The 13,142-nt window shown below is 44.1% G+C and overlaps 2 protein-coding genes across 4 annotated transcripts in view; one reads left to right on the forward strand and one right to left on the reverse strand.

Moving 5' to 3' along the window:
• The first annotated feature begins 29 nt into the window (after positions 1-29).
• On the forward strand, positions 30-2,761 carry tmem186 (transmembrane protein 186). The gene is made up of 2 exons (XM_055650995.1): positions 30-278; positions 1,942-2,761. Exons 1-2 carry the CDS (start codon positions 276-278, stop codon positions 2,683-2,685), a joined length of 747 nt encoding a protein of 248 aa, XP_055506970.1. The 5' UTR covers positions 30-275; the 3' UTR covers positions 2,686-2,761.
• Positions 2,762-5,017: 2,256 nt separating this feature from the next.
• Positions 5,018-13,142, reverse strand: part of abat (4-aminobutyrate aminotransferase) — an 82,651-nt gene continuing 74,526 nt past the window's right edge. For all 3 annotated transcript variants that reach the window (XM_055650990.1, XM_055650989.1, XM_055650988.1), the window contains exons 13-16: positions 12,677-12,844; positions 10,460-10,606; positions 8,897-9,008; positions 5,018-5,772 (exon numbers count right to left, since the gene is read on the reverse strand). In XM_055650990.1, the coding sequence (XP_055506965.1) occupies positions 5,651-5,772; positions 8,897-9,008; positions 10,460-10,606; positions 12,677-12,844 (549 nt within the window). In that variant the 3' untranslated portion in view covers positions 5,018-5,650. The remainder of the gene's footprint in view (positions 5,773-8,896; positions 9,009-10,459; positions 10,607-12,676; positions 12,845-13,142) is intronic.

Genomic DNA, 13,142 nt, shown 5'->3' on the forward strand with positions numbered 1-13,142 from the left:
CCGGGGGACAACACGTGGAGAAGGGTCTGGACCGGAAACGTCGCCTATTCCATCTCCTCTCCACAGAGGCTGCCTGTCCAGCTGCGTTACTGTCCCCAGGCTCTCTCTACTGCGTTACTGTCCCTGCGGTGAGGCCTGGCCGCTTTAGGGACTACATCTCCCAGCATGCGCGGCGCCGTCTCCATGGTAACCTGGAGGGCGGCCGGTGCGCAGGCGCGCGCGCCGAACGCTGGGAGGAGACCCGACGTCGGGGGAGAAGAGGAGGCGAGGCCGCGATGGTGGGTCCCGGTCACCGTCACCGTCTCCGTCACCGTCACCGTCACCCGTCCCCCGCCCCCGTCACCGCGTCTCACCGCCCAGTGTGGGTCCCCGTCACCGTCCCCGTCACCGCGTCTCACCGTCACCCGTCACCGTCCCGGTCACCCGGCCGCGTCTCTCACCGCACAGTGTGGGTCCCGTCACCCCCGTCCCCGGACCAGCCCGACAGAGGCGCTCTGTATTTGCCTCAGGTTTCCAGCATCTGCAGGCCCAGTGTCTGCATTTTGACGCAATCCACTCCCCCCTGGTCCTGCTTGTGCCAGCATTCACCGCGGTATTGTCCGTAGCAAAAACCCTCTTTTGAGGAAGGACATTCTTGCTATTGAGGGAGTGCAGCGTAGGTTTACAAGGTTAATTCCCGGGATGGCGGGACTGTCATATGCTGAGAGAATGGAGCGGCTGGGCTTGTACACTCTGGAGTTTAGAAGGATGAGGGGACATCTCATTGAAACATATAAGATTGTTAAGGGCCTGGACACGCTAGAGGCAGGAAACATGTTCCCGATGGGGGAGTCCAGAACCAGGGGCAACAGTTTAAGAATAAGGGGTAAGCCATTTCAGAATTGAAACGAGGAAACATTTTATCACACAGAGTTGTGAGTCTGTGGAATTCTCTGCCTCAGTGGGAGGTGGAGGCCGGTTCTCTGGATGCTTTCAAGAGAAAGCTAGATAGGGCTCTTAAAGATAGCGGAGTCAGGGGATATTGGGAGAAGGCAGGAACGGGGTACTGATTGGGGATGATCAGCCATGATCACAGTGAATGGCTCGAAGGGCTCCTGCACCTACTGTCTATTGGAAACACAGCAGTAGGTCTAAAGCACTACTGTGCCTTGACCTCAAATAAACTCTGAACTTCAATAGACCTTTATTATCATTACACTATTATTTGTTTTTTGAATATGTGTATATATGTATAGGGATATGGGTCCACACATATACACACTGAGCTTTTTCTCTCTTGTTTATTATATTGCTTACAGTGTACTATGGTTACATATTCTGCTGTGCTGTATATCAAGTAAGAATGTCATTGTTCTATCTGGGACACATGACAATAAAACACTCTTGACTGCGATGGGAAAATAATATTCATATAATTCAACACCGAAGCAAATGGCAATTATCAACATGACCCAACACTTGCCCTCGCTACACATGCTTTCTGATCTGCGGAGTATTCCCAGCATTTTCTGTTTTAATAAAAATAAATAAAAGCTGCAATAGTTTATGGATCTGCCAAGATGCAGGACAGAAGGTCACAGGAGATCCTTCTTCCCTGTGGCTATCAAACTACAACTCCTCTCCCTTCTGTTGTGGGGTAGACTGACTTTAATTTAATATTTCAGTTATTTTGTGTTGGCAGATCAATTTCCCTCCTGGAATAAATAAATAAATATATTTACATATTTATATATATATACACATACATATATATACACATATACATATATATACACATATCTCTATATATATATCTATATATATATATATATATAGTTTGTTATAATTGCTCAATATCTTGATACAATTTATTAAACCTGGAATTAGTTGTATTAATTGTGTAAGCACTGGTTTAAATTCTACTCCATGTCCACTTTACAGATTGATTTGTATTTTGTTTAGGTGACAGTATATCAGAAAATCTTCAACTTTTATCAAAGAACAAGCAAATCAAGATCTTTAATGTCTCTGAGCACCTCAACTAGCCGTAAAACTGCAGTTGCTTTTTCTTCCAATCAGTTCAGGTCTTGCGCCCTGGGGCATCCTCAGCATCTGCTACTGCTCAATCTGCGACCATACAAAGAGCAAAATTGTGCAGGAGGACAGATTCAATGCCGGGCTCTGTCTCTGGATGAGCATGATTACCGGACACAAGGCAAGACTGCAGACAATGAACATTTCACAGCGGTGTACAGGTTTCAAGGAATACGATTCTTCAGCGCTATATCCAAGTTTAAACTAGTTCAGACTGGCATAACTGTAGCTCTCCTGCCTCCAGTTTACTACTTTTACCTCCAGGACCTGGTACAGTGTTCTTTGGTCAGTTACATCACTGGGCTATCAGGTTTTGCCATTGTCATGCTCTACTCCATGAGTTACTATCTAAGGCGTTTCATCGGGATGTTGTATTTGAACGACTCTGGGACCACACTGATGGTTTCACACCTGACATTTTGGGGAAGTAGGAATGACTTTTATGTTCCAGTTAAAGATGTCGTGCCTCTTGGAGATACCGGGGATGCAACAAGTGAAAGTATTCTGCAGTTTAGAAGGTACAATAGCACTGAAGTTTTCTACTTCACTATTAAGTTTGGCCAGGTTATTGACAAACAAAAATTCTTGCAGATATTTGGTTGTATTCAATGAATAAAGAATTCTAGATTTGCATTCTGTTCTAATAACTTGTAAAATATGATGACAAATATAGATGAAGTAAATTGGAGAAATGGTTTTCAATTTTAGTTTTAACTTTATAAATCACAAAACTAAAGGTGTGTTAAATGAAAATTTTAATTCAGGTTAAAATAAGTAACTTATTTACACCACTTGGGGTACAAACACAAGATCAATACAGCCACTAGTGGCTGCACTGCCATTCAATCGATCACAAGTGATCATATCCACTCTTATATGATCCATACCCTCTAATTCTCCTGGAATCCACAAGATTTAGTAATAATAGAAATATATGGGCACCGTAATATATTGTGACAAAGGACTACTTTGGACAATAGTGTTATTACACGCTGTGTAAGATCACATCTTTCAAAGTGAGTGATGACATAATCAAATAAAACTTGAGATCAAACCTTGATGGGTGGCAACTTGGTCAAATAAATGTGTTTTAAAGATCACCTTAAACAAGGAACAAAAAGTTGAGTCATGTCAAGAGAGTTTATTGTCATGTGTCCCAGATAGGACAATGAAATTCTTGCTTTGCTTCAGCTCAACAGAATATAGTAGGCATGAATACAGAACATATCAGTGAGTCCATATACCAATATATAAATATATACACACATCAATAAATAAGCAGATAAAGTGCAAATAAACATAATGGTCTATTAATGTTCAGAAATTTGTTTCAGTTGAGCTTAATAGCCTGATGGCTGTGGGGAAGCAGCTATTTCTGAACCTGGATGTTGCAGTCTTCAGGCTCCTGTACCTTCTACCTGAAGGTATCGGGGAGATGAGTGTGTGGCCAGGATGGTGTGGGTCCTTGATGACGCTGGCAGCCATTTTGAGGCATCGACTGCGGTAGATCCCCTCGATGGTAGGGAGGTCAGAGCAGATGATGGACTGGGCAGTGTTTTGTAGTCTTTTCTGGGCGTGCAAGTTGCCGAACCAAGCCACGATGCAACCGGTCAGCTCTCTACTGTGCACCTGTAGAAGTTAGAGAGAGTCCTCCTTGAGGCAAGGAGATTAAGGAAAATAATTATATATCTTTTGGTATTGTGCAAGGTTGCTACAGGTGGAGGGATTAAAAGCAGGGACGTGTTAGAAGCAGAAGAATGTTGACATCGGGATCATAGACATGAAATCTGGATGAGAATATTGTTCAACATGTGGTCAGGCTTGGAATCTGAGTGAAATCAGTAGGTGATGGGCAAAGTGTTTGTTGGTAAAAGTCAGGTGTGCAGGAGAGTGTATGTCCTTGCAAACAGTAAGATGCTTGAGCAATACTAACAGAACAAGGTTCACACTGGGCAATGTCTGGAACGTGACACTCAAAAATAAGAGCACGGGGTTGGTGCCATCACACACGCTCCCCTGTTACAGGGTGGTGTCCTGTGACTTCTTGTCAGAAGTGTGCACACAATTTGTGGATTCCATTTCCCAGTAATGGTCATTTAGTTGGTACCTAAAACAGGTTCGATAGAGCAAGACTTTTTTCTTGAGAAAACGTTTAGACAAAAATTTCTGCAAGACAGCTGACATCGGGTCTTTGAATCAGATTGAGGATTTGCAACCAAATCTAAGCATTCCAAGATGGATATTTATTGAATGCCCTCCTGTTCCTACCTTCTTTGTCAATCCCAGTTGTTCAAAGTGTTGAATAGACACTCTTGCAGGTGAACCTCTACCGTTGCTGGTTTTATCCCACAATGTGAGAGGGCATAGGGCTGTATAATTATCTATTGGGTACCGTGTTTGCCACCTGTTGTGCTGCTGCTGCTGCTGCTGCTGCAAGAAAGAAGGTCATTGTTCTGTTTCAGGACTTATGACAATAAAACACACACGACTCTGTCTATTGAGAGACTACTTCTGAACTCTCTCAAGAAACAATCAGTGCCCAGTGTTCAACCAGCTTCCTGTCTCACCTTTGATGCTCCCAAGACCCAGGGACATCCAATATCACCCAATCACTAGCATTCAACTGGAAGACCATACACATTCAATACAGGATCGCTGGTCGGCACAGACCTGGTGGGCCGCAGGGCCTGTTTCCACGCTATTTGTCCAAACTAAGAAGGAAACATCGTCTACTCTGTTATGGCACAACGTCACGTGTGCGACTATCACTTATTAAACAAAGTGCAAGTCAATGCATTCTCAGTTTAACAGGAAAATATATTTGTTCTCAACCTCCCTCCTTCCAATGAGCTCTGAATAATACAAACAGCAGCAATAAATATACTCTATTAGTTTAATTAAAACGAGTGCAATCATAGATCATCTTTTTCAATAATATATAACATTTGAAGAAATTAAAATTTATTTGAAGATATACACAGTGATGAATAAAACTGTATCACAAACTCTATGTATGGCTGGCTGGCCAGGATTAAGACACATTTTACTCAAGCAACTAGACTTTTAGATTATTTGACAGCAAGTACACGAAATATGGCAATTATATAGAAATTATTTTGACATAATCCACCATTAATGCACCAGGTAGCATGTGTAACAGTCTAGAACAGAGGACAATCACCCATGGCTTATTATGAATACTGTTCATTGATATCTTTCTCTGATACAAAATATCAGTAAAAATTACAAAAACATTGCCCAGATTAAGTGTGAAACTGGTGTTACACGAATGGATTGGTGTTTAATTTACACACTTACAACCAAGACAACTGACAACGGAAAATGAACACTAACTTGAACACATAATTAATTGTATTTTTACAGTAGTGGATGCTGAATGTTACACAAATTATACTTTGAAATAGTTTTAGCGGTCAAACTATTGATTTTTAAAATACTGGTGTAAATGGCGGATAGAGATGTTGAATAAGTAGGTGTAGATTTGTCAGACTGTTTGATAGCGATCAGTTGAATTGTGGGTTGTGTGGCCCTTTGTGCTGTCCATCGCTTCATCCTTTCACTTATGGGCACCCAGAACATCATTGAAAACATTAAGGAAGAGATGTGCGTGGTGTGGCCTGAACACTAAGGTTGGGCGGAATCGAATGGACTTTTCTCCACAGCCACCGAGTACAATACCTAATGGAAGAAGAGTCAGTGGTCAAATGCATGGAAAAACAATTCTTCATCAATTGCACACTCACTTGTCTAGTTTAAGTAACATTGACTTTGTGTAAACTTTATGGTGCTTTGCTCACAAGTAACAACACCATATACAGTAGACAATTACAAATAAAACATTATCATTTAAACATGTGAAGAATTAAATAAAATACCAGAGGCTACAGACTTTTGGCTGTTGAGTAAAGCTACTGCTCGTGGAGAAAAAGCTGTTTTTATGACTGTTTTTCCTTGATCAGCTCCGTTCCTGAAAGTATTATCGTTCATTAGATCATAAGGATAGGAGCATATTGAGGCCATTCGGCCAATCAAGTCTACTCCGCCATTCAATCATGGCTGATCTATCTCTCTCTCTGAACCCCATTCTCCTGCCTTTACCCCATAACCCCTGACACCCGTACTGATCGAGTATCTACCTCTCCCTTTAAAATATCCACTGACTTGGCCTCCATAGAAGTCCACAGATTCACCACCCTCTGTCTAAATAAATTCCTCCTCATCTCCTTCCTAAAGGAACTTCCTTTAATTCTAAGGCTATGACCTCTGGTCCTAGATTCTCCCACTAGTGGAAACATCCTCTCCACATCCACTCTATCCAGGCCTTTCCTTATTCTGTACGTTTTAATGAGGTCCCCCCCTCATTCTTCTAAACTCCAGCGAGTACAGGCCCAGTGCCGCCAAACACTCATCAGAGGTTTACCTACGTATTATAGTCAATAGACAATGGGTGCAGGAGTAGGCCGTTCGGCCCTTTGAGCCAGCAGCGCCATTCAATGTCATCATGGCTGATCATCCCCATCAGTACCCCGTTCCTGCCTTCTCCTCATATCCCCTGACTCCGCTATCTTTAAGAGCCCTATCTAGCTCTCTCTTGAAAGTATCCAGTGAACCGCCTCCACCGCCCTCTGAGGCAGAGAATTCCACAGACTCACACTCTCTGTGTGAAATTCCTGGGATCATTCTTGTAAACCTCCTCTGGACCCTCTCCAGAGTCAGCACATCCTTCCTCAGATATGGTGTCCAAAATTGCTCACAATATTGCTGTCTGCACCTTATAGAGCGTCAGCATTACATCCCTGTGTTTGTATTCAGCCCTCTTGAAATAAATGCATTGCGTTTGCCTTCTTTAATGCACTCAGCAAGCACTGGGTGATGGTGATCATGGGCACTGCCCTCCTCTACATCAAGTATCGACACCAGGCGCTCCCTCAAGAAGGCGGCATCTATCATCACAGATTCCCCACCATGCAGGCCGTGCCCTCTTCACACTGTTGCCGTCGGGCAGGGAGTTTTCGGGCCGAAACCCTTCTTCAGACTGATCAGGGGTGGGGGTGGGTGGGGACAAGAAAGGGAAAAGGAGGAGTAGCCGGAGGCTGGAGGGTGGGAGGAGGACAGCAGGGGAGCTGAGGAAGGGGAGGAGACAGCAAGGACTAACAGAGGAATATGAGGGAGAATTGCACCCCGGGGGATGATCGAAGTCCCAATTTGGCCGGGGTGCAGACTCCCCAAACGGTCCCCACCCACCCCAACCCCTCAGTCTGAAGAAGGTTCCAGCACGAAACGGTGCCTAGAGGCCTGAAGTCTCACACCACCAGGTTCAGGAACAGCTACTTCCCTACAACCATCATAATCCTACCTCAGCAATAGATCACTGCAGACTACATGTTGCACTACTGTTGACTTGGTGCTTTTTCTTTTCTATTATTGCTTTTACACTAACCCTTTTTTTGGGCATATAAATGCCAGTCTTTTTTTCAATTACAATTTGATGTACGATTTATGTACAATCAATAATGTATGTTTGCCTGAGTCTATGTGCCTGTAATGCTGCTGCTAGCTAGATCTGTCAACGTGCCTGTACTTCACCGCACGTGCCAATGAACATGCTGTGGGCACCTACATCGTTCATGCCGATTCTTTTTTTTCCACTTACATTTTTATTGATTTTTCACAGAGATATATACAAAACAGTGCAACACCATCACCATAAATAAAACAAAATAAGAAAAACAACATTACAAAAAAAAGGATAGGGGAAAAAAAGTAAATAAATTTAAAAAATTGAATAAGACCGTGTTGTTCACTTACCAAATAAAAAAAAACATTACATTGATTCGTTATCTGGAGATATTTCAATATTCACACAAACATACCATCTAGTTCTATATAACACAATCTTCCCATATCTAGCTCGGCATTTATCTAGTTGGTGTCATGGCTCAAATAAACAGGCCATTTTTCCCAGATCTTCTCAAATGAATTCTTCTTGACTCTCAATGTTGATGCCGATTCTACCTGCCCACTTGGGTCAGGGTTGCCCAGCCTGGCAGTGAACCCCATCCAGCCCACAGTTGGAACAACCTCTTCAGTTGACAGCAGGCCAACTCAGCTCCACATCACTACATCCCACCTCTGAAACTTTATAGTGAGACTCATAATGCTTTTTTTAACCTGACTCTGATGCTCCTTCTCTGGTTCGAACACGCTGTGATAGTCCCAGGCCTTGTTTGCTCTCTCCTAACATTAGCTGGAAGTGGAAGATAGAGAATGTGGCCGGGATTTTAAAGGCGTGACATCCATTCAACATCTTTGCACAGAATGTGAGAAGCACGATTAGCCCACTGTTGTAGCCACATAGCTCAGAGCAGCCTCTTGAAAACAGCAAAGGGGAAACTGGCCAGGACTGTGGGAATTATGCCTCATTCAAAAGTACCTACATTTAATGCACATTTAAATGTCTGGCAACACCTGGGAATTTTGTACTCAAAGACTTGCAAAGTCCCAGCTCATACTAGTCCCAGTGGTACACGATACATTTCTTCACATCATTATGATGTATTCACCCCTTTTACACATCACATTACAATCTCTAATACAAGATTTTACTCCTGGATAATTTTACATCTGTGACCCTTGAGCAGAAGACATTTGGCCCCACTAACTATGGACTCAGTCACAACTTCAAACTATATGATGGCCCACATTATGATGTTATGCCTCAGCTCCCGAAGCCCAATGCCTAGCACAAGCAATAGGCCCCAAGTCTACAGCGTGAGTTGGAGTCCGTGGTGACTGTCCTTACCTTTGTTTCTCATCTGCAAGACAAGTTGATTGCGGACGGTTTCATCGGGCGCATCGATGGAGCAGAAGGTTCCTTTTCCTCTGGCTCTGCTCAGGATGTGGGGATAGAGAACCTGTACAGAGGCACAGCATTGAAATCCAAGGCCAATCAATTCACACAAATCCCAAAGGGAACCAGAGATTGTACAGCTCGAGTCTGAAGATAATTCTTGCTTACATGATCATCAAAAAATGATGCCCGTGATCTGTGTCTCCTCCTGGTCTCATTCAAAAATCTTGTACTAAAATAACCATATTTGTTTGTCAAAGGCCACACATAAAACTCAATGTGTGTGCATAATCTATCTTTAGGTTTCTGAAAATCTAACTTTGATTTGATATCCTGCACTCATCCTGTCCAGCAGTAGGGACTGACCCGATATCTGTTCAATGCCGCTTGCAAAAATACTGTGTTGATTCAGTTCAGTTGAGTTTATTGCCACGTGTATCGAGGTACAGTGAAAAGCTTTTGTTGCGTGCTATCCAGTCAGCGGGAAGACTACACATGATTACAATTGATCCATTTACAGTGTACAGATACATGATCAGGGAATAACGTATGCAGTTGACTGTCCCAGCTGACTCAATCTACAACAGGCTGAACAACCAAGACAAAGCTGATGGGATTTGCTAAAACTGGAAGATGATGGCAATTGGTCTCAGGGAGTTGCATGTGCTGTAACCCTGCCCAGCAAACACACCGGTAGTAAAACAAAGAACTGCAGGTGCTGGTTTACAAAAAAAAGACACAAAAGTGCTGGAGTAACTCAGTGGGTCAGGCAGCATCTGTGGAGAACATGGATAGGTGACGTTTCACAGAGTGCTGGAGTAACTCAGCGGGTGCAGCAGCATCTATGGAGCTAAGGAAATAGGTAACGTTTCGGGTCGAAACCCTTCCGGGTTTCGGCCCGAAACGTTGCCTATTTCCAGAAGGGTTTTGGCCCGAAACGTTGCCTATTTCCTTCGCTCCATAGATGCTGCTGCACCATAACTCAGCGGGCCAGGCAGCATCTGTGGAGAACATGGGTAGGTGACGTTTCACAGAGTGCTGGAGTAACTCAGCGGGTCAGGCAGCATCTGTGGAGAACATGGACAGGTGACGTTTCACAGAGTGCTGGAGTAACTCAGCGGGTCAGGCAGCATCTGTGGAGAACATGGATCAGTGATGTTCTTCAGTAATGTTGTCAATACAAAATGACCATCAGTCCTGAGTTGCTCACCATGTCTCCTAACCGCACTGGGCCACAGTGTACTGATGTTCCCATGAATTACACCGCCCCCCTCCACTTGTAGCAACTACATTTGTTTATTGATGAATTGTAATAACACATTAAAAAATATATCTAAATATAGCAAGTGAATAACGCACAATGAATTTAAATGTATTAAGAAATTAATGTAAATAGAAAATTAGAATAGGCCAAGCAACTCTAAAATAAAGTCATTCTTTTACATTTCTTTACCCCTGAAGGAAATGTAAAAGAATGACTTTATTTCACAGTTCCAAACAGATCATGCTCTTTACCTGCAGTTCCTTCAGTCCATTAAATAGAACCTTTCCACTTGCATTGACGTTATCCAGAAGCTTTTCACCCCGAATGACATTGAGTACTTCAGAAAACATCAGATTTTTGGAAGGATCTCCTAACCATGTGTTGAAAATCCTGTAGGGCTGCAACGACACAGAGCATCACCAGAAAAGCTGGAGGAACTCAGACAGAAACAGTTACTTTAAAGGGAGAAGAGGCTTTCCCAACATAGCAAACACAAACAAGTTGTCCACATAAAAGACTTTCCAGTTATTGTTTTGGCGAATATGGTTCAGTAACAAAACATGTCACTGACCTAGTACATTGAGATGTTTGTTGTTATTACAAATGTACATTTTTAACACATAAACTATGCAAATACTCCTCCTACATTCTACCCATTCAATAGTGGCAGACTAGCTAATGTCTGCACCAATCTTTAAACATAACATACAAGAGATCAGTGTGCAAAATTAGAGCACATGGCATTGGGGGTAGGGTATTGACATGGGCAGAGAACTGGTCGGCAGACAGGAAGCAAAGAGTAGGAATTAACAACTTTTCAGAATGGCAGGCAGTGACTAGTGGGGTAAAAGAAGGCTGTGGTGCTGGGCCAAGTCAGTACAATATATTAACGATTTAGCAGAGATAGATAGATCTCTTGATTACGTACGGGTGTCAGGGGTTATGAGGGCTAGAGAGGCAGGGTGACTTGGATAGGGGGTTAGGAGGGAGAGATAGTATCAGCCATGTGAGGTTGAACTTTGGTGCAAGAGGAAGACAGATTATTATCTGAATGGTGTCAGATTAGGAAAAGGGGAGATGCAACGAGACCTGGGTGTCCTTGTCCATAAGTCACCAGGTTAATTCCCGGGATGGCCGGACTGACATATGATGAAAGAACGGGTCGACTGGGCTTGGATTCACTGGAATTTAGAAGGATGAGAGAATATCTTATAGAAACATATACAATTCTTAAAGGATTGGACAGGCTAGATGCAGGAAAAATGTTCCCCATGTTGGCGGAGTCCAGAACCAGGGGTCACAGTTTAAGAATAAGGGGTCGGCCATTTAGGACTGAGATGAGGAAAAACATTTTCACCCAGAGAGTTGTGAATCTGTGGAATTCTCTGCCACAGACCGCAGTGGCCAATTCACTGGATGTTTTCAAGAGAGAGTTAGATGGACCTCTTTCGGCTAAAGGAATAAAGGGTGAGGAAGGAAGGGGTACTGATTGTGGATGACAGCCATGATCATATTGAATGGCGGTGCTGGCTCGAAGGGCTGAATGGCCTACTCCTGCACCAATGTTTCTATAACATCCTTGCCACTCATGTGGCCCCCTGTGGTTGATATCCCATCCCTTGCTTGAGGGATGTCCCCACCAGACTCTGCCCCTCAATGTCCAGCAGCAAAAGGACCCTCGACTGTGGTCCTTCCCCAGAGCCTTGGCATCGGCTGCATCGAGCTACAGTGCGTCGCTCAGCACGTACTCCTGCAGTCTGGAGTGCGCCAGTCGGCACCATTGCGCTGTGCTGGGTTTAGTTTAGTTTTTAGAGATAGGACACGGAAACAAGGCCCAACGGGTCAACACTGGGCAATGATTCCCACACACTAACAGCTCTGACAGTTAGGGACAACCTTCTCTCTGCAGGAGACCCAAATAAATTAACCTACAAAATGTTTTGGGCTTTGATAGAGTGGGATGTGGAGAGGATGTTTCCAAGTGGGAGAGTCCAGGGCAAGAGATCACAGCTCAGAATTAAAATACATTCTTTTAGGAAGGAGATGAGGAGGAATTTCTTTAGTCAGAGGGTGGTAAATCTGTGGTATTTTTCGTAAAAGAAGGCTGTGGAGGCCAAGTCAGTGGGTTTACATTTAAGGCAGAGAGACATAGATTCTTGATTAGTACGGGTGTCAGGGGGTGGGGAGAAGCATCTCTAGAGGAAGGGAGAGATAGATCAGCCATGTTTTGTGGAGTAGACATGAGGGTTGAAAGATCTCGATTCTACTCCTCTCACCTATTCCTTTCTCCATCTTATGATGCTGTCTGACCCGCTGAGAACGTGCAAACTCCGTGCAGTAAGCGCCCGTAGTCGGGATCGAACTTGGATCTCTGGCGCTGCAAGCGCTGTAAGGCAGTAACTCTACCGCTGGGCCACCGTGACTGCCCTCGGTGTGGAAGGAAGGTGTGGTTGATCACAGACACTCACCATATCGGGCCTCAGTTCATCCTTGTAGAAGTAGCCACCAGACAACAGCTTCTTGCTGAAGGTAACGATGTCCGCGGGGTCATCCAGGCCCCAGTGCTCGTGGGCCCAGAACTTGCCCGTGGCTCCACCCCCTGTCTGTACCTCATCGCACAGGAACGCACATCCGTGCTGGGATCACCGTCGCCCGGGGCAGGGAGGGGAGGGAGAGGGACAACAAAAGGCAGAACGTCAAACATGGGTATTTGATGTGGTTCCTCTTTATTTAGGAGGATCTCTCTCCTTGGCTCAAACAACACAAATGGGAGACAGCAAAGTGAATAAAGGATTGTCAGTTTAATAACTCTTCCGTAGACTACTGCTAGATGCTGGGCACTGAAGAGAAAAAGCCGCAGTAATCAGCGGGTCAGGCAAAGAGAACTTGAATAGGTGACGTTTTGTCAGTCTGAGGAAGGATCTCGACCCGAAA

The sequence above is a fragment of the Leucoraja erinacea genome, chromosome 20 (genome assembly GCF_028641065.1).
Source record: "Leucoraja erinacea ecotype New England chromosome 20, Leri_hhj_1, whole genome shotgun sequence".
NCBI classification, from domain to species: domain Eukaryota; kingdom Metazoa; phylum Chordata; class Chondrichthyes; order Rajiformes; family Rajidae; genus Leucoraja; species Leucoraja erinaceus.